The following is a 27,081-nucleotide window of genomic DNA, read 5'->3' on the forward strand; positions in this document are numbered from 1 at the left end:
GTAGTGAATTAACCTCCTGTGCCACAACACTGGCCCCCAGAGCAAATCTCATCATGTTCCGCATTCTGATGAAGACTCTTAGGTGGGCCGTTCCCAAGACAAACTGCTTCCCCAATACAGACAAACCACAGAAGCATAATGCCCCATGGAAAGGCAAGTCACAAACAACCTCTAAGAGTACAGGGTCATTTTTATAAGGCTCAGAAACAAGCAGTAAAACAATATTTGTTTGGTGATCCACATATGTGGTTAAAAAAAAAAAAAGTGAGGTGGTGACAGAAGGTAGGCTGGTGCTGTGGTGCAGCAGGTTAAGCTGCCACCTGCAGCGCTGGCATCCCCTAGGGGTGCTGGTTCAAGTCCCAGCTGCTCCACTACCAATCCAACTCCCTGCTAATGTACCTGAGAAAGCAGCAGAAAATGTCCCAAGTTCTTGGGCCCTTGCACCCATGTGGGAAACCAGGAAGAAGCTCCTGGCTTCCCATTTGGGGAGTGAACCAGCAGATGGAAGATCTCTTACTCTGTCTCTTCTCTCTAATTCTGACTTTCAAATAAATAAAAAAAACCTTTAAAAAAAAAGAAAAGAAAAAGAAAAACTCACTCATGTGTTCCATATGCCAAACTGCCAAGAAATTAAGAATTCTAAGTGTTTATCTTAGGGTATGTTTGTTGCAATCACACCCAGAAAATTATAGCATTCCTTTTTTTTTTTTTTCTTTACAGATTTACTTATTTGTTTGACAGTCATAGAGTTACACAGAGGAGACAAGGAGGGAGGGAGGGAAGGAGAGGGAGAGGGAGAGACAGAGACAGACACAGACACAGAGATCTTCCATCAATTGGTTCACTTCCCAGATGACTGCAACAGCCTGGGCCAGGATGAGGCCAGGAACCTAGAGCTCCATCCAGGTCTCCCACAATGGTGGCAGGCGTCCAGGCACTTGGACCATCTTTCGCTGCTTTCCCAGGCATGTTAGCAGGGAGCGGGATCAGAAGTGGAGCAGCTGGGACATGAGCTGGTACTCACATGGGATGCTGGCTGCATGGGCAGTGGCTTAATCCATGCGCCACAATGCCAGCCCCAGTATTCCTCTCTTTAAAGAGATTCCCAATCTCTTAGAAAAAGCACCTGGTGGAGTTCAGGGAGGAGGAATAAGTTGCAAGGGAATTAAAAGAAAGCAGGGAGGCCAGCGCTGTGGCGTAGTAGGTAAAGCTGCCACCTACAGTGCCAGCATCCCATATGGGCTCCAGTTCGAGTCCTAGCTGCTCCACTTCTGATCCAGCTCTCACCTGTGGCCTGGGAAAGCAGTGGAGGATGGCCCAAGTGCTTGGGTCCCTGCGCCCACATGGGAGATCAGGAGGAAGCACCTGGCTCCTGGCTTCGGATCAGCGTAGCCAGCTGTAGCGGCCATTTGGAGGGTGAACAAGCAGAGGGAAGCCCTTTCTCTCTGTCTCTCTCTCTCTCACTGTCTAACTCTGTCAAATAAAAAATAAAAATAAAAAAAAAAATTAGACATCACTTTCAATGATGATCTCCAAATCATCATTGCACAAAAATGTTAAAAACTATGTACATCCAACAAAGTCACTGAGACCACTTGATATAAAGGATGTTGTCATACTTCTTGGGTACCCTTGGATTTATTTAGATTACTCCAAATAAAAGGTATTTAAAGGTGCTGAAACTTCAGATTAAACCAAAATTACTAAAATTAGCATGTGTACTCAGTTTGTCAAGTCCATTTGAGATCGAATTACTATGCCTTTTGGTCAAGAACTAACTCAATGGAAAGACATAATTATTTAGTTATGAAATCTTGGGGGCCGGTGCTATGGCACAGTATGCTAAGCCTCCAACTGTTACACCAGAATCCCATATGGGCACTGGTTCATGTCCCAGCTGCTCCTTTTCTGCTCCAGCTCTCTGAGATGGCCTGGGAAAGCAGTAGAAGATGGCCCAAGTGCTTGGGCCCCTCTCTCTGTCTGTAAGTCTACCTCTCAAAAAAAAAGAAAGAAAGAAATCTTTATACAGTATTGACCTCTCAAAATTTGGAGGTAAAATTCTTCACAGCTAAATAACTGATAGGCACTTGTGCACACACACACACGAATTAAGAAACCCAGGTTAAATACTAGGTCTATTACATTGAAATGATTTATTTTTCCCATATTACAAGATAAATAAATTTAAGTCTGGGGCATATTTTGTGGCAATACTTACATGATTCAGCTTTTTCAAAATTTCTATTTCTGTTTCAACATTGAGAGCCGGGTCCTTAGATAAGCAGAATAATGCAGAAGTTATTAATAAGAATAATACTAGTTATTAACAAGAACAATAATAGCCAATATTTCATAAATAGAATTAAACATTTGAGAAAACCTGCCTAAGTTCCAAACCCAACTCTATTCATCCAAAGAAATGAAGACCTAGGGGTCAATGAATTAAATAAGCCATTAAAATTACTTTCAAAGCACTTGGCAAATAGTGAGCATTCAGTCAATCATCAAGCCCTGGGCCAAGTTCTTTACTTGAAAAAAAAAAAAAAAAAACCAGTTATTTATTTGAAAGGCAGTTGAGAGAAAGAATCTTCCATCTACTAGTTCACTCCCCAGATGACTGCAACAGTCTGTGCCAGGTCAGGCCAAAGCCAGGAGCCTGGAACTCCAACCGAGTCTCCCACATGTGTGTCAGGAACCCAAGTACTTGGGCCATCTGCTGCTGCTCACCCAGGTATACCAGCAGGGAGCTGGACTGGAAGCAGATCACCAGGAACTCACACCAGTGCTCACATGAGACACTGGTATTTCAGGTGGCAGCTAACCCACTGTACCACAATGCCAGTCCCACTCTTTATTTATTTAGGATTATCTCACATAAGCCTCAGAATCCCCAAAAGAACTGAATTCTACAATTACCCTCACTTAACTGAGGCTTGGAGAAGGGATGCCACTCACCCAGTTCCCACAATCAGAAACAAGTGTATTTTCACAATTTTTTAGCTTATTTTAGTTAACTAGTAAGCAATACCTGTCATTAGCTATGGGACCATTTATATTTATAAAAGTGATAAAAATTATGGACAAGAAGATGTCTAATTCAACCGCACGAAGAACATGTCGGGGCCGGTGTTATGACAGTAGGTTAAGCTGCTATTTGTGACACCAGCATCCTATATCAGAGTGCCGATTCAAGTCTGGCTCTTTTGCTTCCAATCCAGCTTCTAGCTAACGACCTAGGAAGGCAGTGGAAGATGGCCCAAGCACTTGGGCTCCTGCCATCCATGTGGGAGACCTGGATGGAATTCCTGGCCCCTAGCTTCAGTCCTGGCTCAGATCTGCCTGTAGTGGGCACTGAGAGAGTAAACCAGCAAATGGAAGACCTCTATCTCTCCCTTTCCCTCTCTCTGCCTTTCCACAAAGAAATAAATCTGTTAAAAAAAAAAAAAAAAAAGTCAAATCTCTAATAATAGAGCAGATACAGGCACAGGTTCCAACTTGAACTTCAGGCTGCCATCCAGGTGTTTGCTGAGGCTCTGATGAGAGGAAGCTGCAGGGGACTGAAGCTGTGCTGTTACAATTCCAAAAGGAAGGAGGATTTGAGTAAGCTAACCTCTCAGGCTACACCCTCCACAAAGAGGGTATAGAATTACACATTTATGTAAAATGGACGTGGCTAAGAAAGCCAGATGTTTAATTTTAAAAGCCTGCCTTTTCCTGTGAGCCACTAAACTCATTACCAAGCCAGTGTGTAAATACTCTGATAAGAGAGGGGTTAAAAAAAGAGTCCGGTATGATTCAGAGAATGAAATCAAGAGGTAAACATTTACTCCAGGCTTCGAACAATCTGATAGATAATTTTCTTCTCCCCAAAATGAAGTTCAGAATCACAGGGGGAAAGATTTATAACACAGTGAACACAGGAAACCCCTCCTGCGAAGTGAGCATGGCATTGTCCAGGAGGGAAAAAGATCTTAAAAGAATGTTAAGGCATAATAGCCAGAAACAGCTGGCCACAAAGGGAAGTGTGATTAGGGGCTGGGTTTCACATTCCTTTCTTGGGTCATCTGTGAAAAGACCACTACATTTGGCCATCTCACCCTTACAGAAAATGTGCAGTACAGAAAGTATGGTAAAACGAATAGCTACTAGGTAGAAAGACTGTTAATAATTTAACTAAAATGTAAATATCTATAATTACGACACTATCCATTGCTACATGACTCAGCAAAGTACTGGAAATCGTCGCAAGGATCAAGCAGGGGGAAGGCTGAGAAAATCAAGGCCGAGTTTATGAAATGCAGACTCAATCATCAGAAAAGATGTTGGAGGGCAAAGTGTATGCTGTAATACATATGCGGAAAGGCAGAATACAAATCTGTATACACGACACGATTTCAACCATCTAAAAACATGAATTCATATGAACAAAGACTAAAAGGAATAGGAAAACTGGAAACAGCTGTGAGGTTACAGTGGTGGCATTGTGACTGGCTTTTTTATTTCTTCCTCCTCTCTCAATTATTGTTAAGAAGTCTTGTAACAACTTTGAACTTGAAGGAGAAAAAAAATTTCCTGCTGTGTAGATGTACAACCAAATATTTTTAGAAACAAAGAAGCTACAAGAATTTCTAGATTAACCCAAGATACTCAAGAATTTTCTATGTTCTTTGATGTTCATGAATTCTCATGTCTGAGCATTAGGTCTTCCCGATGCTGTGGCACAATAGGTTAAACAACAGTCTGCAACGCCAGCATCCCATATGGGCACGGGTTCGAGTTCCAGCTACTCTACTTCTGATCCAGCTCCCCGTTACTGTGCCTGGAAAAGTAGCAGAGGATGGCCCAAGTCCTAGGGCCCCTGCACCTACACAGAAGAAGCTCTGGGCTCCTGGCTTTGACCTGGCCCAACCCTGGCTGCTGCAGGCATTTGGGAAGTAAATCAGCAGACAGAAGATATCTTGGCTGGAGCCACGGCTCACTAGGCTAATCCTTCGCCTTGGAGCGCCGGCACACCGGCTTCTAGTTCCGGTCGGGGCACCGGATTCTGTCCCGGTTGCCCCTCTTCCAGGCCAGCTCTCTGCTGTGGCCCGGGAGTGCAGTGGAGGATGGCCCAAGTGCTTGGGCCCTGCACCCCATGGGAGACCAGGAGAAGCACCTGGCTCCTGCCTTTGGATCAGCGCGGTGCAACGGCCACAGTGCGCCAGCTGTGGCGGCCATTGGAGGGTGAACCAACGGCAAAAAGGAAGACCTTTCTCTCTCTCTCTCACTATCCACTCTGCCTGTCCAAAAAAAAAAAAAGATATCTCTCTGTTTTTCTCACACACACATGTATATGTGTATATATATATGTGTGTGTGTATGTATATGTGCCTTTCAAGCAGATGAAAATAAATAATTTTTTTTTGAAAAAAGAGTCTTTGGAAAGTCGTGGAAAAGTGTAATAGGTGAGTAGCCACAAACTCAGGTACTTACAACCTCTCTTGCAGAGCCAATAGCAAACTTCCTTTTGCTGATGATCTTTATGGCTACTTTCTTACACGTTTTCCTTTCAAAAGCAAGCTTCACCTCTCCACAGGCACCACTAGAGGGAAAAGCAGCGACTGTCAGGATGTTTTCAGCACCAGCCCAGCGCTCCCGCGTCAGCCTGGAGTACTGCAAGTGAAAGATGGTCCTTCCCTTGACCCTGGATCCAGAGGACAAGTAAAATCCCATCTATGTGAAGGTCAAGGGCCTGACTGGTTGTGGGACATCCAACAACCCTGGGTCAGCTCCAAATTCCACTTCTGAGTTGAGTGATACAGGCTTAAGTTTTACTGCAGTTCTTCATAACACTCTCAGAACGGCACAAAGAATCACTTATCTCAGAGGTCAGAGAAACATTAGCAGTCTTTCTTGGTGAAAAATGAGTACCCAAGGGCTTGCATTTGGCCTAGCACTTGAGATCCCAGCACCCCGTATAGGAGTACCTGGGTTTGAGTCCTGGCTCCAGCTCCTGATTCCAGTTTCCTGCCAATGCAGACTCTGGAAGGCAGCAGGTGACGGCTCAAGTACGTCGGTCCCTGCCAACCCCATCAGAGACCCAGATGGACGTCCTGGCTCCCGGCTTCAGCCTCGCCCAGCCCCAGCTGTTGCAGGCGTTTACAGAGTAAAACAGCAGATGGAAGAGAGCGCGCTCTCGCTTTCCAGCGTGCTCTCTTGTGTTTCTCTCTCCCCCTTCCCTCAGCCAGGGTTGTGGCTATCAGGTTAAGTAGCAGCTTGCAACATCAGCATCGCACATGGGCGCTGGTTTGAGTTTCAGCCATGCCACTTCCCATCCAGCTCCCTGCTGATGTGCCTGGGAAGTCAGCGGAGGATGGCCCAGGTACTTGGAATCCTGCAACTCATGTGGGAGACCTGCATGGAGTTTCAGGCTCCTGGCTTTGGCCTGTCCTGGCCCAGTCCCGGCAGTCATGCCCATTTAGGGAATGAACCAGCAGACAGAAGAGACCCCTCTCTGTAACTCTGCCTTTCAAATAAAATAAATCTTTTTTAAAAAATTATTTCTGGGGACAGCGCTGTGGCATAACTGGTAAAGCTGCCGCCTACAGTGCCAACATCCCATATGGGCACCGGTTCATGTCCCGGCTGCTCCACTTCTGATCCAGCTCTCCACTATGGCCTGGGTCCTTGGGCCCCAGCACCACGTGGGAAATCCAGAAGAAGCTCCTGGCTCCTAGCTCTTGGCTTCAGATCAGCTCAGCTTGGCCGTTGTAGCCATCTGGGGTAGTGAACCAGAGGATGAAAGACCTCCCTGTCTCTTTCTTTGCCTCTGCCTCTGTAACTTTGACTTTCAAGTAAACTGAGTCTTTAAAAAAAATTTTTATTTCTGTCTCTCCCTGTTACTCTGCCTTTCAATTAAGTAAATAAAACTTTAAAAAAGTATATATACTCTAAAATTACATAAAATTTATCATTATAGGAATGTGAAAGTATACAGTTCAGTATACAGATCTTCATCTGCTGGTTCACTGCTTAAATGGCCACAACAGCCAGGACTGGGTCAGACCAAAGCCAGGAGCCAGAAGTCTCATCCGGGTCTCCAATGTGGGTGCAGGGGCCCAAGCACTTGGGCCATCCTCTGCGGCTTTCCCAGGCACAACAGCAGGGAGCCAGATCGAAGGGGGAGCAACCAGGATTTGAACCAGCTCTCATATGGGATGCCAGCATCGCAGGCCACTACTTCACCCATGAAACCAAAACAATTCTATTTGTTTATCTGAGAGACAGAGACAGACAGAAAAGAGACAGAGAAACAAAAATCTCCCATTCACTGTTTCAATACCCAATTGCCTGCAAAGGGAAAGGCTGGGCCGGAGCCAAAGCTGGGGCTGGGAACACAATCCAGGTCTCCCACATGGATGACAGGAATGCAAACACCGCTGCCTCCCAGGGTGTGCATTAGCAGGAAGCAGGAGTCAGAAGCCAGGGCCAGGACTCAGATCCTGACATTCCAGTCTGGGACACAGGCATGTTAAGCACTAGGCTAAATGCCTTCTCCCATTCATTTCTTGATGGACATTTATTTGGGATGTTTCTATCTTTTGTGAATAATTTCTTGAAAATCACACCAAAAGCACAAAGCAAATAAAGAAAAAAATAGATGACTAGATTTTGTCATTGGAAACAGAGCTGCTATGAGTATTCATGTACAAGTTTTTGTTTGAATATCTGTTTTCAATTTAACATACATAAATGAGTATATATACATAGGAGGAAAATGTCTCGGTCATTTAAAAGTCTGCATTTAACTTTCAGATCATGCTGTTTTCCAAGTAGCTACATGACTGTACACTCCCACAAGCAGTGTACGGGGCTCTAATTTCTTAGCAACCTCACCAACATTTATTTTGTGCTCCTTTTGGTCATCCTAGTGGGTAGGTGTGAAGTGGTATTTCACTGTGGTTTTCATTTGCATTTCCCTAATGACTAATCATGCTGAACATCTTCTGATGGGATTTTTGGCCATCTGTATGTGTTTAGAAAAATGTCTACTCAAGGACTTTGCCCATTTTAAAATTGGAGGTTGGTTCTCTTTGTTGTTGAGTCTTAGTAATTTTTTTTAAAGATTTATTTATTTATTTGAAAGTCAGAGTTACACAGAGAGAGAAGAGGAGGCAGAGAAAGAGCGATCCTCCATCTGCTGGTTTACTCCCCAGATGGCTGCAATGGTCGGAGCTGCATCAGTCCAAAGCCAGGAGCCAGGAGCTTCCCGTGCGAGGCCATCTTCAACTGCTTTCCCAGGTCATAGCAAAGAGCTGGATCGGAAGTGGAGCAGCAGGAACTCGAGCCAGTGCCCATATAGGATGCTGGCACTGCAGGCAGCAGCCCCTAGCAATTTTTACCTATTTTGCATATAGATCTTTATCAGATATTATCAGATATATGATTTGAAAGATTTTTATGTGCTATGGGTTATATTTTCATTCTCTTGATAGTTTTCTGATGTACAAAAGTTATTCATGTTGAGGAAGTCTAATTTATCTATTTTTTTCTTTCATTGCTGGTATCCTTATTGTTCTATTTCAGAAAACAATACCAGGTGCCAGCATGGTGGCACAGTGGGTAAAGCTACCAGCTGCAACGCCAGCACCCATATGGGCACCGGTTTGTGTCCCATCTGCTCCACTTCCAATCCAGCTCCCTGCTAATGGCCTGGGCAAAGCAGCAGAGGACGGCCCAGGTACTTGGGCCCATGCACCCATGAGGGAGAGCCAGATGAAGATCCTAGCTCCTGGCTTCGGCCTGGCCCTGTCCTGGCCATTGCAGTCATGCAGGGGGTGAACCAGTAGATGGAGGATTCTTTCTCTATATCTCTGTCTTTCCCTCTAACTGTGAGTTTCAAATAAATAAATAAATCTTTTAAAAAAAAATTGCCAAATGCAAGGTAATTCAGAGTGGACCCGATTTTCTTCCAAGAATTTTATAGATTTACCTCTTACACTTTATTCTTTATTCCACTTTGAGTTGATTTTTGTATTTGGTATGTGCTAAGGGTAGAAGGAATCCAACTACTTGAGCCATCACCAGTCCACATTAGCAGGAAGCTGGAGTCAGGAGCAAGAGTGAGGAATGAAACCCAGGAACTCCAGTGTGGGCTACGGTCATTTTAAAGATAAACACCTCCTCTCTCAGCAACTTTTTCAAGTAATTTTTAATCAACAATGCTACTTCTTTTAACATGTAGCTAGTTTAATGAAGTAATACAAAAATTTCCCAAATTTTTAACACAATAAGTATCAATAGATTTAGGCAATGTAAAAACAAAAGCTATTTGGGGCCCTAAGACCAAAAATTTCAGGAACTTTGCCCGAGTTCACACTCAATTTTCAGTTTCACTTCACATCCCAGGATGGCACAAATTATGCACATCTCAGAAAAGCAATGACTCTGTGTTGTCAGGAGCTGATGCAATGTTCTAAAACTGACTCCGAGTGATGATTTTACAACTCTGCAAATATACTAAAAATCCTTAAATTGCACACTTTAAGTAAATTGTATGGTGTGTGAAGTACATCACAATAAAACTGCTTTTAAACAGTTATCACCAGAGGCCGATGTTGTGGGGCAGCAAGTTAAAGTCCTGACCTATAGCGCCAGCATCCCGTATGGGCACCAGTTCAAGTCCCAGCTGCTCCACTTCTGATCCAGCTTCCTGCTAATGTGCCTGAAAAAGTAGCAGAGGATGGCCCAAGTGTTTGGGCCTCTGTGCTCAGGTGGGAGACCCGGAAGAAGCTCCTGGCTCCTGGCTTCGGATCAGCTCAGCTCCAGCCAGTACGGCCATTTGAGGAGTAAACCAGAAGATGGAAGACCTCTCTCTATCTCTCTCTGTAACTCTTTCAAATAAATAAAATAGATTTTAAAAAAAAAGTTATCACCCGGTGCCAGCATGCTACACAGCAAGTTAAGCTTGCCACAGCCTGCGATACCAGCATATCACAGGAGTGCCAGTTCAAATCCCAGCAGCTCTGCTTTTGATCCAGCTCCCAGCTACTGTGCCTGGGAAAGCAGCAGCAGATGGCCCAAGAACTCGGGCCCCTGTCATCCATGTGCGAGATCTGGAAGAGGCTCCTGGCTTCGGCCTGGCCCAGCCCTGGCCTTTACAACCATTTTGTGAGTGCACCAGCAGATGGAAGATCTTTCTCTCTCTATCTCTCTGTAACTGCGCCTTTCAAATAAATCAATCAATCTTAAAAAAAAAAAAAAAAAAAGTTCATTTCCAGGGGCCAGCGTTGTGGCATGGTGGGTTAAGCATAGTCTGCAGCACCAGCATCCAATATGGATGCCAGTTAGAGTCCTGGCTGCTCCACTTCCAATCCAGCTCTGTGCTATTGCATCTGAGAAAGCAGCGGAGGACAGCCCAAATGTTTGGGCCCCTGCACCCAGAGGGGAGACCCAGAAGAAGCACCTGGCTCCTGGCTTTGACCTGGCCCAGTTCTGGCCGTTGTAGCCATTTAGGGAGTGAACCAGCAGATGGAAGACCTCTCTCTCTGTCTCTCCTTCTCTCTCTCTCTGTAACTCTGCCTTTCAAATAAATAAGTAAATCTTAAAAAAAAAAAAGTTCATTTCCATTGATCATTATCAGAGAAACCAATGACACTCCTATCACAAACATACACCTTACAAACATGTTATAAACAGACAATGACTAATATAAAACCAGGAATGAAAAACTAACTGATGACAAATGTGTGGGAAAAACTGAAGTACAATTTATGTAAGAAAAAAATAATTTACCTTCCAAGAGTTTTGGACATGATGTATTCATCTCTTAATTCCTTAGGATAAACTGACTGATCATCTACTGTCAGGTCAAAAAATACAAAAACTAAGGAACAAAAAGGCAGAAATGAATCTTTAATTCACTTAATAAAAAGAATAGTAAAGTTCAGTAATCATATGGAATATAAGACAAGTTAACATGTAACCCTACAGAAACTATAGGTATTTAGCTAGGTTAATGCATTTGGCAAAACCTCGAGTCTTCAGCCTTCAGTGGGCATACACAGCATTGCTCCCATAATAGTGCAGGAAACCTTTCACACACGGCTCTCCCTATTTCTTGACCTCAAAATATTAATCAATTGCACAAAGTACTCATGCAGATAATCACGCACAAAACCAAAAAGCAATTGACCTTAGCTTGGAAAAATGTTCTAGGAAAGTAAATATTCCAATAAAAATTAGAACATAAGTCACCACACTAGTATTATTATCTTCTCTCAGTCATTTATTCCTTTTCTATACCTGTTTCTTTTTCAATAGCACGAACCACCTTGAACTTCATTATAAAGTTCAATAAATAGCACTTTCTAAGCAAATCCCATTTATTTCTCAATTATTCAGGATGTATCTCAAAAACAAAAACAAACCACACACATGAAGCAACAAACTACTTATTTCAAAATTTAACCATCCACATAAGCCAAGGCCACTTATCAAAACAATCACTTATCAAACATTTCAATTCTACAAAATCATCAAGGGTAAATCAGAAAGTGCCTAAAAATGTTGAAAGAGTGAAATTGTTAAGGCCCTTGAGTTTCTCAGGTTTCAGGTGACAGAATTTGACCTCCCTAGAGAAACTTAAAAATCCAGGCTTTGGCACAATCTGAACCCTCTAAAGTACATTTGATTCTGGGCTGGGATGCATGAGGCACAAACTTGCCTGAGGAGGGACTTGGATCTGGCTACCCAGCCACAACGGGGCCTCTGATTGTGGCTGTCTATGAATCTGTGTGCTCAGTGGCAACTTGAGAATCTGGGAATTTGAGGGACTCTGGGGATGTTTTCTCCCAAATGCCAAGGTCCATCTCAAGGGCTACAAAGTCAGTTTGCCCACACAAGCTAAGAAAGTAAGGTAAGCCGGCACGGTGGCTCACTAGGCTAATCCTCCGCCTAGCGGCACCGGCACACCGGGTTCTAGTCCTGGTCGGGGCGCCGGATTCTGTCCCGGTTGCCCCTCTTCCAGGCCAGCTCTCTGCTGTGGCCAGGGAGTGCAGTGGAGGATGGCCCAGGTGCTTGGGCCCTGCACCCCATGGGAGACCAGGAGGAAGCACCTGGCTCCTGCCTTCGGATCAACGCGGTGTGCCGGCCGCAGCGCGCCGGCTGCGGTGGCCATTGGAGGGTGAACCAACGGCAAAGGAAGACCTTTCTCTCTGTCTCTCTCTCTCTCTCTCTCTCTCACTGTCCACTCTGTTAAAAAAAAAAAAAAAAAGAAAGTAAGGTAAAAGAGTCGGGCTGGGTTGAGTTGAAGACAGTGAAGAGGGTTCAGCACACAATGCACAGGTTAAGCAGCTACCTGCAAAGCTGGCATCCCACACGAGTGCAGGTTTGAATCCTGCCTGCTCCACTTCCAATCTAGCTCCCTGCTAACATGCCAGGGAAAGCAGCAGAAGACAGCCTAAGAACTTGGGTTCCTGCCACCCACTTGAGAGACCCAGGTGGCTTTAGCCTGGCTTTAGCCTGGCCCAACTCCTGCTACTGCAGCCATTTGGGGGGTGATTCAGCCCATCTAAAGCAGAGGTGATGATGTTATTTAAAGAAAAGACAATGAGGAGACATAGGAACCTGAATGGGGAAACACATCTCCTGTTTAAAAGAGGCAGCATCTAGGCCGGCGCCACGGCTCACTAGGCTAATCCTCCGCCTTGTGGCGCCGGCACACCAGGTTCTAGTCCCGGTCGGGGCACCGGATTCTGTCCCGGTTGCCCCTCTTCCAGGCCAGCTCTCTGCTGTGGCCAGGGAGTGCAGTGGAGGATGGCCCAAGTCCTTGGGCCCTGCACCCCATGGGAGACCAGGAGAAGCACCTGGCTCCTGCCTTCAGATCAGTGCTGTGCGCCGGCGCAGCGCGCCAGCCGCGGCAGCCATTGGAGGGTGAACCAACGGCAAAGGAAGACCTTTCTCTCTGTCTCTCTCTCTCACTGTCCACTCTGCCTGTCAAAAAATAAATAAATAAATAAAATAAAAGAGGCAGCATCTATCCACTCAGTGCCTGCAGAGCCCCAAGTAGATCTGTAGGCTCACTGGGCCAGATTTCCAACTTCTCAAAGAAATCTGGATTGTCACGGTAAAATTATAAATACCAGGGGCAGAATTACAAGTTAAACTGCCACTTGGGACGCCCACATCCCATATCGAAGTGCCTAGTTTGAGACCTGGCTACTCTCCACTTCCAGTCCAGTTTCTTGCCAAGGCACCTGGGGGGCAAGAGATGATGTTCCAAGTAATATGGGCCCCACCACCCACGTGGGAGACCTGGATGGAATTCCCAGCTCCTGATTTTGGCCTTGCCCCGCCCTGGCTATTGCAGGCATTTGGAGAGCGAGCCAGTAAATGCGGAAGATCTGTCTCTCCCTGTCTCTGAGTCACTCTGGCTTTCAAATAAATAAGTACATCTTTTTTAAAGTTATAATTTCAAATAAGTAACTAAATATTTTTTAATTATAAATATCGGGGACCAGCGCTGTGGCATAGTGGGCTGAGCCTCTGCCTGCAGTGGTAGGATCCTATATGGGCGCTGGTTCTAGTCCCGGCTGCTCCTCTTCTGATCCAGCTCTCTGCTATGGCCTGGGAAAGCAGTGGACGATGGCCCAAGCACTTGGGCCCCTGCACCTGCATGGGAGACCCAGAAGTTTCTGGCTCCTGCTTTGGATGGGCCCAGCTCTGGCCATTCTGACCATTTGGGGAGTGAACCAGTGGATGGAAGACCTTTCTCTCCATCTCTACCTCTGTGACTTTACCTCTCAAATAAATAAATAAAATCTTTTTAAAAATTATAAATATCCAGTGAGTGCCTAAAACCACCCATAGGCCAAAGTTAGTCCTCAGACTATCAGTCAGGTCTATCTGTGTTCAAAAGAGAAACGATCAAGAGATCTAATGCACAACAAGAAGACTGCAGTAAAGTTAAAAATGTGCTGTATTCTTGAAAATTGCTAAGAGTAAATTTTAAATCTTACCACAGAAGATTATATTTATGAGAGTTAATAAACAAGTTGACTTGAATGAACCATTTCCATAAGGTAGGAGAGTCCATATTCCAAAATATATTGTACACAATAAATATATATATTTCTTATCAAGTAGAATTAATAATTTTTTACAGAGGAAAGAAAAGGTGGCCTTTAGGAAAACCCAAGTCATCTCCTACATCAAGTACCACTCACAATAAGACCCTTTGCAACTGCCTGCCATTGTCAGACAGAAAGCAGTCAGAAATAGGGAAAATTAAGTCAAAAAACCTGCTTCAGGCTGCCCAGCACCGCCACATTCCCAACTGCCAGTCTAAAGACACTTCAAGAAAGCACTACCTGGGCATGCTTGTTTAATCCCTTAAACTCCGGATTAGAATCTATACGAATGCTTGTGCAAAGCTGCTTGTTTTTGTTGTTGTTGTTTTTTAATTTGAGAGGCAGAAACAGACAGAGCTCCCACTCACCTGTGACTACTGTGGCTGGGCTGAGGCCAAAATCAGGAACCAGGAATTCACTCCAGGTTTCCTAGGTGGATGGCAGGAGTCCAATTCCTTGAGCTATCATTGCGGACTCCTAGAGTCCGCATTAGCAGGACGCTGGAGTCAGAAGCTGACCCAGGACTCTAACCCAGCTTTCCAACGTAGGACACAAGCATTTCACCCACAGCTGCACCTCTTTTTCAGTGTCACTTACATAAACACATGCCTCTGAGTCCTTCAACTCTCAGATCTGAGAAGCTGTGATTTGTTATTTAAAGAAACAAGGGGCCAGTGCTGCGGCATAGCAAGTAAAGCAGCCGCCTGCAGCGCCAGCTTCCCATATAGGCACTGGTTTGACTGCCAGCTGCCTCCACTTCTGAGCCAGTTCCCTGCTAATGGCCTGGGACAGCAGTGGAAGATGGCCCAATTACTTGGGCCCCTGCACCCACTTGGGAGACCAGGAAGAGGTTCCTGGCTTCGGATCAGAACAGCTCTGGCCATTGTTTGGAGAGTGAACCAGCAGATGGAAGATCCATCTAACTCTGCCTTTCAAATACATAAATCTTAAAAAAAAAAGAAAGAAACAAGAGCACTCTTTTCATCCAATGATTAGAATCAATGTCAGCTACTTTTAACTCTACACTTTTTTTTTTTTTTTTTTTGGACAGTTTGACAGTGAGAGAGAAAGAGACAGAGAGAAAGGTCTTCCTTCCAATGGTTCACCCACCAAATGGCTGCTATGGCCGGAGCTACGCTAATCCGAAGCCAGGAGCCAGGTGCTTCCTCCTGGTCTCCCATGCGGGTACAGGGCCCAAGGACTTGGGCCATCCTCCACTGCCTTCCCAGGCCACAGCAAAGAGCTGGACAGGAAGAGGAGCAACCGGGACAGAATCTGGCGCCCACATGGGATGCCGGCACCGCAGGTGGAGGATTAAGCTAGTGAGCCACGGCGCTGGCACCCCTCTACAGGTTGTTTTTATCATCTATTCTTTCTAAACTTAACCCCAAATGACAATTGCTCATTTTTCAAAATTATTTATTTATTTATTCATTCGTTCATTCATTTGAAAGGCAGAATGACAGAGAATCATCTGTTGATTTACTCCCCAAATGGCCACAACAGCTAAGGCTGGGCCAGGCCAAAGTCAGGGGCCAGGAACTCCATCTGGTCTCCTATATGGGTGGCAGGGGTCCAAGTACTTGAATCATTATCTGCTGCTTCCCAGGCAGGGAAGCAGAGAGCTGGACTGGAAGTGGAGCAGCCAGGACTCAACCCCGCACTCCAGTTGGGATACAGGTATCCCAAGTGGCAGCTTACGATGCTGCACCACAATACCCACGCTGGACCGTTCCTTTCAGATGTGACGCTCGTGAAGCTGTAGGAGTGATGCTTATGAAATGCTAGCTGAGAATGTCACAGTCTTCACTTGCAAAGGGTGGCCATCTGGTATTTAAGATGGAAGCACTAAACTGAAACTCTTATGAAGATACTCATAGCTGAATGCCTGGCATACAACAGGAGCTCAATACATGTATGCAGAAACGAATGAATGGAAGGGATGAAGACAGAGGAGCATGAGGGAAGAAGGAGGGAGGCAGGAAGAACCAACATCCTAAAGTAACTCACAGAAACCTCAGACCGAAATGTTGTAAACTGAATCAATGACCTAGAACTTACTATATATAATTCAATCGATAGCATATGGCTTTAAATAAAATCAATCAACCCAATTAGCCCTAAGAAAAAATTTGTCTGGAAAGAACTTCTTCATAATTTAAAAATGCAATTAGGACAGCCAAAAGGAGTCTCAAAGGCCAACTTGCTTACTCTCACTCACTTAAACCATAACCTGTGAGGACACAGTATCAATTTTCCTTTTCCATGGAGGGGGGAATCCACTAACAGTTAAGAAAATACTATTACCTTTATTTCTACACAGTGAAAGTGCAATTTCTGAATTGTTATTCAAAGGACGGCGTTTTCCTTTCCCTACGAGCTCTGTGTTTACAAAGGTTCCGTTCCCACTGTGATCTTCTATGTATGCGATGTAAGAGTTTTTAGGCCCCATTTCCTAAAAGAGAGAACATTTGATTTCAAAGCGTTAGCAGTGGGGATTTACAGCAGGCTGATATCTAAGAGCTATGAAGAGGACATCAGCTCTCCCAACCACGCGGTTCATCTGTCACCTACCCTGAAAAGCCGAAAGTGTTTCTTGCTGTATGTCCGGTATTTGTCCGTTTTTTTAAGCAGTGGTTCATCAAAGCAATAGTCACAGCTTCTGTCCCTGCCAAACCAGTAGCTGTCGTTAACACACTCTGTAATATAAAAGCACACACCGAGGGCCGTTGAATTTTACGTATCAAGAACCCATAAAAATTTCTCATGAAATCTACCTGTAGGAAAACAGCCTAAGAAGGCAACCAAAATGATAATTTGTATATCGAGATTTTATAAGAATGGACAGAATAGTAGCTTCAGTATAAAACTATACAGGTTTTTGTATAGTTGATAAGATTCTTTGTAGAGAAAATACTTTTTTTTTTGTTAAAGATTTATTTTTTTGAAAGTCAGAGGCAGAAACAGAGAGAGGTCTTCCATCCATTGGTTCACTCCCTAGATGGCCTCGATGGATGGAGCTGTGCCAATCCAAAACCAGGAGCCAGGAGCTTTTTCTGGGTCTCCCACACGGGTGGAGAGGCCCAAGGACTTAGGCCATCTACTGATTCCCAGGCCATAGCAGAGAGTTGGAAAAGAAGAAGAACAGCCGGGACTCAAACTGGTGCCTGTAGGGGATGCCGGCGCTGCAGGAGGCAGCTTTTTTTTTTTTTTTTTTTTTTTTTTTTTTTGGACAGGCAGAGTGTAGTGACAGAGAGAGAGAGACAGAGAGAAAGGCCCTCCTTTTTGCTGTTGGTTCACCCTCCAATGGCCGCCACAGCAGGCACGCTGCAACCAGCACATTGCGCTGATCCGAAGCCAAGAGCCAGGTGCCTCCCCGGGTCTCCCGTGAGGGTACAGAGCCCAAAGACCTGGGCTATCCTCCACTGCACTCCTGGGCCACAGCAGAGAGCTGCCCTGGAAGAGGGACAACCGGGACAGAATCCAGCGCCCCGACCGGGACCAGAACCCGGTGTGCCGGCGCCGCAAGGCAGAGGATTAGCCTATTGAGCCGTGGCGCCGGCCAGGAGGCAGCTTTAACCCCTATGCCACAGCACTGGCCTAGAGAAATTACATTTTAAAAAATATAGGTTGTTGGCCGGCACACCAGGTTCTAGTCCTGGTCGGGGCACCGGATTCTGTCCCGGTTGCCCCTCTTCCAGGCCAGCTCTCTGCTGTGGCCCGGGAGTGCAGTGGAGGATGGCCCAAGTGCTTGGGCCCTGCACCCGCATGGAAGACCAGAAGCACCTGGCTCCTGCCATCGGATCAGCGCGGTGCGCCGGCCGCAGCGCGCCAGCCGCGGCAGCCATTGGAGGGTGAACCAACAGCAAAGGAAGACCTTTCTCTCTGTCTCTCTCTCTCACTGTCCACTCTGCCTGTCAAAAAAAAAAAAAAATATATATATATATATATATATATATAGGTTGTAGCCTGAGAGGCTACTAAATATAGTTACATTTTTAAAGCTTCTGATGTTGAATGTTCCTAAAAATTTAATTTTTTTTAATTTTGTGATTTATGTATGCAAGCAAATCAAACTTGTAGGAATTTGTAGCAATAGTAAACTTTGTGGGTTTTTTTTGTTGTTTTGTTTTGTTTTTTGACAGGCAGAGTGGATAGTGAGAGAGACAGAGAGAAAGGTCTTCCTTTTGCCATTGGTTCACCCTCCAATGGCCGCCGCGGCCGGCGCGCTGCGGCCGGCACACCGCGCTGATCCAATGGCAGGAGCCAGGTGCTTCTCCTGGTCTCCCATGGGGTGCAGGGCCCAAGCACTTGGGCCATCCTCCACTGCCTTCCCGGGCCATAGCAGAGAGCTGGCCTGGAAGGCGGGCAACCGGGAAAGAATCCAGCACCCCGACCAGGACTAGAACCCGGTGTGCCAGTGCCACTAGGCGGAGGATTAGCCTATTGAGCCGCGGCGCCGGCCAACTTTTTTTTTTTTATTTGTAATAAAATTATGTATGTTTATTTTAAAAAATGAGCAGGCATTTGACCCAGCAGGTTAAATGGGTTTCCTAGTCCTGCCTCTGCTTCAGATTCAGCTTCCTACCAATGCTCCTGGGAGGGAACGGATGACGGCTCAAGTGCCTGGGCTGCTGCCACCCAAGTGAAAGACCTGGCCCAGTCCTTCTTGTTGTCTGCACATGGGGAGTGAGCTTTTCACACAAATAAATGAAATGTTTTTAAAAGTATTTATTTATTTGAAAGGCAGAGTGACATACACATGGAGAGGGAGAAATAGAGATCTTCCATTTGCTGGTTCACTCCCCAAATGACCACAATGGCCAGAGCTGAGTGATCTGAAGCCAGGAGCAAGGAGCTTCTTCTGGGCTTCCCACATGGGTGCAGGGGTCCAAGGACTTTGACCATATTCCGCTGCTTTCCCAGGTGTCTTAGCAGGGAGCTGGATCAGAAGTAGAGTAGCCAGGACTAGACCTGGCATCTGTATGGGATGTTGGCACTGCAAGTGGCAGTTTTACCCACTATGCCACAGTGCCGGCCCCTAAATGAACCTTAAAAGAAAAAAAAGAGGGGCCGGCACTGTGGCATAACAGGTGGGGCTGGCATCCTACATGGGCGCCGGTTCAAGTCCCAGCTGCTCCACTTCCGATCCAGCTCTCTGCTACAGCCTGGGAAAGCAGTAGAAGATGGCCCAGGTCCTTGGGTCCCTGCACCCACATAGAAGACCCAGAAGAACCTCCTGGCTCCTGGCTTCAGATCAGTGGAGCTCCTGCCATTGTGCCAATTGGGAAATGAACCAGCAGATCAAAGACCTCTCTCTCTGCCTCTCCTCTCTCTGTGTAACTCTGACTTTCAAATAAAAATATATATAAAAAAAAAAAAACATAAAGAAAAGAAACTTCCTACAAGGAAAAGCACAGCCCCAGTTTCATTTAAAATTCTACCAAACTACCGACCAATATCTATGACTACAGATGCAAAAATGCTCAACAAAATAGCAGCAAACTGAACCTAGAAATATACTTAAAATAAATTATAAATGACCAAGTGAATATTAACTCAGGAAAGTAAGGTTGGTTTATCATCTGAAAATCAACTATTGTAGTATAAAATAATAGGATACAAGACAAAGGTGAGCCACGGCACCAACCCCCCAGCTGCTTTATTTCCAATTCAGCTTCCTGCTAATGCACACCCTGGAATGTGGCAGATAATGACTCAACTGAGTCTCTGCCACCCATGTGGGACACTGGATTGAGTTCTGGGCTCCCAATTTCTGCCTGACCCAGCTCTGGGTGTCGCAGATAACTGGGGAGTGACCCAGCAGACTGAAGATCTCTCTCTCTGCCTTTCTCTCTTTCAAATGAAAAGAGAATGAACATTTCTAACGACACATAAATGTCCACGGATTAAAACGCTTAGTATTTTTAAAGCAATATTCCCAAATTGATCTACAAATTCAAGACTATCTCTACAAAGATCCAAACTGCCCTCTTTACAGAAATTAACAAAATCATGGGGCCAGGATGGTCCAGCAGGTTAAGCTGCTCTCATCATGGGAGCGCCAGCTCCAGTCCCACTGCTCCACTTCCGACCCAGCTTCCAGCTAATACCCCTGGGAAGGCAGCAGCTGCTGACTCACGCACTTGCGCCCAGTTTAAAGAAATTAGGGAAGACTGCAGTAAATGGGAAGACAGCCCATGTTCATACACTAGAAAGCAATACTCCCCAAACTGATCTGCAGATACAATGTAATTCCTGCCAAAACCCCAGTGGCCTTGTTGGCAGGAAGTAACAAGCCCATGGTAAAATTCATACGGAAGGGACAGTGACCCACAACAGCCAGAATAATCTTGAAGATGAACAAACAGGGTCTAAAACTACTGGATTTCAAAACTTACTACAAAGCTGTAATAATCTAAGTTTTATATTACTGGCACAGATTAATGGAACACAGTTGAGAGTTTAGAAATAAACCCTCTCATTTATGGTCAAATGAATCTCCACAAGAGTGCCAAGATCATTCAATGGGGGAAAAGCAGTCTCTTCCAGAAACAGTGCTGGGACAACAGGCTATGAACAGCAAAAGTATGATAAATCCAGACCCCCCCTCAGAGCACATACAAAAATCAACTCAAAAACTAATCAAAGGCTTAAATATAAGAGCTAAAACTATGCAGTATTGGGGCCAGCGCTGTGGCATAGTGGGTAAAGCCACCGCTTGCAGCGCTGGCATCCCATATGGATGCCGGTTCAAGTCCCAGCTGCTCCACTTCTGATCCAGCTCTCTGCTATGTCCTGGGAAAGCAGCAGAAGACAGCCCAAATCCCTGGGCATCTGTACTGGTGTGGGAGACCCAGAGGAAGTTACTGGTTCCTGGCTTCGGATCGGCACAGCTTTGGCCATTGAGGCCATTTAGGGAGTGAACCAGAGGGTGGAAGACCTCTCTCTCTGCCTCTCCTTCTCTCTGTGTAACTTTCAAATAAAAAAAATGTTAAAAAAAATTAAAAAAAAAAAACTATACAGTATTTCAAAGGCACAGGTATGAGTGACAACAATAAATCGCTTCCAATTATTGAGCATGTATTTTATTCCAGTAACACATCCCACTTCACTCTATTTCCTACTCACCTAAGTCTATAAGTCTATCTTAAAAATATGGCTGAGGGGTCGGCGCTGTGGCTCAGTGGGTAAATGCCCTGATCTGAAGCGCCAGCATCCCATATGGGCACCGGTTCGAGACCCGACTGCTCCTCTTCCGATCTAGCTCTCTGCTATGTCCTGGGAAAGCAGTAGAAGATGGCTCAAGTCCTTGGGCCCCTGCACCCGCATGGGAGACCCAGAAGAAGCTATGGATCCGCTTCTAAGGGTACAGTTTAAAAACTTGCCTTGGCACCCCAAATCCCCTTAAGCTGGGTGGTAAAAATACCATCTTAGGTGTTAAAGTGATCATATGGATAGGGTTAAGGGCCTGGTATCAATAATAAAATTAAAAAGGAGTGAATGTAGTCCATACTGCAGACTCATAAAATGATAATCACTTTAAATAGCACTCTGACTTCAGAATCAGCCCTTAAGGCATTCTGATCTGGCCGAAAAGCCCATGAAAGCATTTCAGGCATGGAAATGCCAAGACACTGAGGCAAAAAAATGTCCTACATGAAGGGTGGGTGAGACCCCAGTGGAAAGAAGTGGTCATCAAAGAAAGAGGTACTTTTCTCTGAAGGGAGGAGAGAACTTGGATTTTGCTTATGGTCTTGTCTAAATACTGATGGAGTTTGTGGATTCAAAAGGCTTCTATAGCCTAGGCAGCTCATGTCAAGAGCCTTGGGTGACCACTGACGTCATACATAAGAATGTTAATTGTTAAATTAACAAAAGTCACTGTGCAGGACCTCTGTCCTCAAAGAGTTGTATTATAACTATGTCCAAGTACTCCCAAAAGATATATCATTCTTGGATGCTTCATTAAAGTTAATTAAGTTTCTAAAAAAAAAAAAAAAAGTGAAATTAACTTCAAGATGCAATGACTATTGCTCCTCTTCCAGTCCAGCTCTCTGCTGTGGCCTGGGTGGGCAGTGGAGGATGGCCCAAGTGCTTGGGCCCCTGCACTCGCATGGGAGCCAGGAAGAAGCACCTGGCTCCTGGCTTCGGATCGGCGCAGCTCCGTCCATTGCGGCCATCTGGGAAGTGAACCAACAGAAGGAAGACCTTTCTCTCTGTCTCTCTCTCTCACTGTCTGTAACTCTGCCTGTCAAATAAATAAATAAAAAATTAAAAAAAAAATATGCAGTGACTTTGAACAGCCCTTGTCTCAACTGTTAAGGAACAGGTTTTGTTTGTTTGTTTTGGTTTTTTTGAGTTTTTTTTAACAAATTGTTGAACTCTTTACTTAGTATAGAGTCAGTCTTTTGTGTATAAAGTTAATCAAAAATGGATCTTAGTGGAGAATGAGACTGGGAATGGAAGAGGGAGAAGAAGGAGGGGTGGGAGTGTGGGTGGGTATGGTGGGAAGAATCACTATATTCCTAAAGTTGTACTTATGAAATGCATGAAGTCTGTATTCCTTAAATAAAAGGTTTCTTTGGGGTAAAAAATAAACAAAAAATATTTTTAAAAAAATTTACTAATTTATTTGGAAGGCAGAGTTGTAGAGAGAGGAGGAAAGGTAGAGAGTGAGCAATATTCCATCCACTGGTTCACTCCCCAAATGATGGCAACCAGGCTGAAATCAGGAGCCAAGAGCTTCATCCGGGGTCTCCCGTGTGGGTGGCAGGGATGCAAGCACGTGGGCCACCTTTCACTGCTCTCCCAGGCCATTAGCAGGGGGCTGGATCAGAAGTGGAGCAGCCAGGTCCTGAACCATCAACCATAAGGGATGCCTGCGTTGCAGGCAGCAGCTAAACCTGCTACTGCCACACTATCATGCCAGCCCTTGCATCTGCATTTTTTGAGGGAGAGAGTCCACATCTCTTCACCTCATCAGAAGAAAAGCACATTGCCAAGGCTTCATTAACATCTGCTGACAGAATGAAGGGAATCCAAAGCAGGTCAAAGCCAGCGCACTGCCTAACACTGCCTCTTTGGCTTCACCTTTCATCATCACCTTCAAACCCCAGGCGTTCCAGGAGGGCCTGAAACTTTCGGCTACAACATTTTGCGATAGTTTTTCTGAGCAAAACATTATACTACACAACAAAAAGTCTTACCAAGGTTGGAGAATCCATCCTGAAGGGCCCACAGTCGAGCCCAAGGGGCAGGGACGGGCTCCTCGGGTTCTTGGTCCTCGGGAATAGAACAGAGCTCCTGAGTGGACACTGTCTCTAAGGAGCTCAGCGTCCCGGAGCTGGAATGAGACGACTGGCTGGAGGTGAGCAGCGTGCTGGTGGAGGAGCTCGACGTGCCCTGGGACTGAGAGGAGGAACCGTGGGTCTGAGACGAGAGGCCATGGGACTGGGACAAGCAGCCTTGGGACTGGGTGAAGCCACCTTGGAGCTGTGAACAGCCACCGCTGGCCTGAGACTGTGAGGAAGCACTGGTGTGGGACTGCTGGCCTTCCACGTCCTTCTCCCGAGACATCACCACCTCAAAAAGTAAGTGCCCAACAATAAGGTGAGTTTGAAAGAACAGGGGCAAACACTGTGGCACCACTTGGGATGCCTGCAACCATACCCCATATCAGAGTGCCCGGGATGCAGTCTCCCCTCCACTTCCACCCTGGAAGGCAGCAGATGATGGCTCAGCTTGGGTCTCTGCCAGATACCCGGAGACCTGGATGGAGTCCTGCCTCCTGGTGTGGCCCAGCCCTGGCTGTTGTGGGCATTTGGGGAGTAAACCTGAGGCCAGAAGATTGATATTCTCTCTCTCTCTCTTTCATGCTTGCTCTCTCGCTCTGCCTTTCAAATAAATAAATAAACTTTTAAAAAGTGTTCTTTAAAAAAAGAGACAAAATTCAAGAATGAAGTATGAGCATATTACAAAGGCAAAAAAAACGGCCGGCGCCGCAGCTCACTAGGCTAATCCTCCGCCTTGTGGCGCCGGCACACAGGGTTCTAGTCCCAGTCGGGGCGCCGGATTCTGTCCTGGTTGCCCCTCTTCCAGGCCAGCTCTCTGCTATGGCCAGGGAGTGCAGTGGAGGATGGCCCAAGTGCTTGGGCCCTGCACCCGCATGGGAGACCAGGAGAAGCACCTGGCTCCTGCCTTCGGATCAGCGCGGTGCGCCGGCCGCAGCGCGCCAGCCGTGGCGGCCATTGGAGGGTGAACCAACGGCAAAAGGAAGACCTTTCTCTCTGTCTCTCTCTCTCACTATCCACTCTGCCTGTCAAACACACACACACACACACACAAAGGCAAAAAAAAGAACGAACAAAAAAAAAAAATCCAGGGCCAAAACACTCTACCAAAATTAAAATCCTACCAGTCTAGACCTGTGCTTCTATGCTACCATTTTTCCCCAGGTCACTTTTTTGACTGTCATAAGACACAGAGAAAAAAAAATAAAGCTACTTGAAGGCAACAAGTGTAAAAGCAAGGACACTGAGCTGGAGGGGGCACTCAGAGGGTTTTAGGCATCCAGTTTCTAAAAACTGGAAATGCGGGGGCTGGTGTTGTGGCTCAGTGGGCTATGCCACAGTTTACAACACTAGCATCTCCTGTTCAGTGCCAGCTGAAGTCCCAGCTGTTCCGCTCCTAATCCAGCTTCCTGCTGAAGCGCCTGGGAAGCCAGTGGAAGATGGCTCAAGTGCTTGGGCCATTGCATCCCAAGAAGAGCCTCAGGTGGAGCTCCAGGCTCCTGGCTTCACACTGGCCCAGCTCTGGCTGTTGAGGGCTTTTGAGGAGTGAACTAGGGGTGGAAGATCTCTCTATCTGTCTCTCCTTTCTTCCCCCCTTGGTCACTCTGCCTTTCAAATAAACGTTTTTTAAAAAAACATGCATGTGAAATTTAATTATATTGATTGTATTAGTCCGTTTTAACTTTCAAGGGATTGGGCCAGGCCAAAGCCAGGAATCTGGAACTTCATCCCGATTATCCAAAAGAGTGGCAGAGGCTCAACTTAGTTGAGCCATCCCAGGCACATTAGCAGGGAGCTGGATGGGAAACAGAGCAGCCAGGACTTGAACCTGTGTTTCTCTATGAGATGCCAGTGTCACAGGCAGCAACTTATCCCACCACACCATAACACTGGCCCCTCACATACATTTTTGAAAGGGAAAGATGAGGCATGGTCAGGTGGCTTGGGATAAAAGACAGGCAAAACAAACTTCACCACTTGGAAGGGGCCCTTTCACCAAAACCTTTCTCCCCCAGGCTTGCTCCTGGAGGGCAGGGATCCACGTCCCTGATAGCTATCTAAATGCCAGGCTGCTTAAGGAGGCCAGACAACTCAGCGTAGCCCTTTGTGATGCTAAGTAACTTACAGCATCCTAAAGAGCCTTCCACTTAAAAGGCTCCCGCCCTTGCCTTAGAATTAACATGAGGGGCAGTTAGTCAGTTACTTTCAACGCTGACCTAAGTAGATTTTAAGGCACAGTCTCTTTCCCAAGCATGAGGCCCACTACTTACTACAGGTTAGCAAACAACATCACTCTCACTGACTGTATTTGCACAGCTTTCAAGATTACCTAAGTCCAGGGGCTGGCGCCGTGGCTCACTTGGTAAATCCTCTGCCTGCGGCACCAGCATCCCATATGGGCGTCGGGTTCTAGTCCCGGTTGCTCCTCTTCCAGTCTAGCTCTCTGCTGTGGCCCGGGAGGGCAGTGGAGGATGGCCCAAGTGCTTGGGCCCTGCACCCGCATGGGAGACCAGGAGGAAGCACCTGGCTCCTGGCTTTGGATCAGCATAGCTCTGGCCATAGGCACCATTTAGGGGGTGAACCAACGGAAGGAAGACCTTTCTCTCTGTCTCTCTCACTAACTCTGTCAAATTAAAAAAAAAAAAAAATTACCAAAGTCCTATTGTGTGATCCTTAAAACACACCTGACCTGCTGATCTAAAACGGTCAGCCAGGCTGGGTCCCCGACTCCCCCACCCCAACGAGCGGGGAGAGTGTGCCAAGAGGTAGCTCTAAGAGGCTAGAGGCCAGCAGGCCTGAGCTCAGGCACTGGAGTCGAACTTCTGCACGATCTTATGCCTCGGCCTCTCTGGACCCACTTCCTCATCTGGAAAAAAAGCACCCAGACCAGAGCTCTCAACGCGCCAGTGCGTGTAATGCTCCTCCTAGGGTAATGGTTGCTAACTGGGAGCAGAGGAGTGAGTGAGGGGACAAAGTGGCAGCAGGAAAGCTCCAGGGCTGTGAGCAGAAGTCCAGTCCCAGACAATCTGAGAGGCTTAAAGGGCCACACAAACGCGTGGTCACGGCACCCCAGTATGTCCGTGTGGCCATTCGCAGGGACTTGCTCCAGCCCGGTCAGTGTGTGTCCAGGTCCTGCGGTGCCCAGCAGCCAAGCCTGGGTTCGCCATCAATAGCTTAGAGATCGCCTCTAAAGAACTGTTCATAATTGCTATCGGTCACGGACCTCTTTACAAAGCAGCGCTGCTGTGACAGTGACGAGCACAACTCTGTTCCCTGCGGTCCTGGCCTATTTAAATGTATAAATAACGAGGAGGGAAGTGAAGTTAAACATTATCTAAGGAAGAAAGCCGCCCACGCAGTCCGCCGCCGGCTCAGAAGTCCAGACGAAGCGGAAGCTTGAGAGACTCTGCTCGCCAAAGACCCTGGAGAACGAGATTCGATCCCCCAAACACCCAAGAAGAGCTCCCCCACTATGACTCACCGCGTGAGCCCACTTGCAGCCGCACACTCTCCACAGGCGCAGCCAGCAGAGTGGCGCTAAACCTGAAGATACAAACTCCGCCCTCAGCCAATCAAAACGCTCTCCGCCGCCGCCAGACCAATGAGGAGCGGCGGATGTGACCGCCACGCGTAGGCTCAATGCTTGCCGGGAGTTGTAGTTTAAGAGGCAGAGCGGAACA

At 46.4% G+C, this 27,081-nt stretch overlaps 1 protein-coding gene across 6 annotated transcripts in view; it reads right to left on the reverse strand.

Moving 5' to 3' along the window:
• Positions 1-27,056, reverse strand: part of CHEK2 (checkpoint kinase 2) — a 49,183-nt gene extending 22,127 nt beyond the window's left edge. For 3 of the 6 annotated variants that reach the window (XR_016227285.1, XR_007911928.3, XM_051826647.3), the window contains exons 1-7: positions 26,883-27,056; positions 23,318-23,693; positions 16,683-16,807; positions 16,416-16,563; positions 10,774-10,864; positions 5,473-5,581; positions 2,219-2,272 (exon numbers count right to left, since the gene is read on the reverse strand). Coding sequence is in view for 4 of the 6 variants with exons in the window: in XM_051826647.3 (XP_051682607.1) it covers positions 2,219-2,272; positions 5,473-5,581; positions 10,774-10,864; positions 16,416-16,563; positions 16,683-16,807; positions 23,318-23,687 (897 nt within the window). In the remaining 2 variants the exon portion in view is untranslated. Of the gene's footprint in view, positions 1-2,218; positions 2,273-5,472; positions 5,582-10,773; positions 10,865-14,476; positions 14,588-16,415; positions 16,564-16,682; positions 16,808-23,317; positions 23,694-26,882 lie in introns of those variants that run through there. The other 3 variants (XM_089323319.1, XM_089323320.1, XM_089323321.1) reach the window with 3 other exon arrangements.
• Between the last annotated feature and the right edge of the window lie 25 nt (positions 27,057-27,081).

The sequence above is a fragment of the Oryctolagus cuniculus genome, chromosome 21, assembly GCF_051225735.1.
Source record: "Oryctolagus cuniculus isolate XC-2025 breed Fujian yellow rabbit chromosome 21, ASM5122573v1, whole genome shotgun sequence".
NCBI classification, from domain to species: Eukaryota; Metazoa; Chordata; class Mammalia; order Lagomorpha; family Leporidae; genus Oryctolagus; species Oryctolagus cuniculus.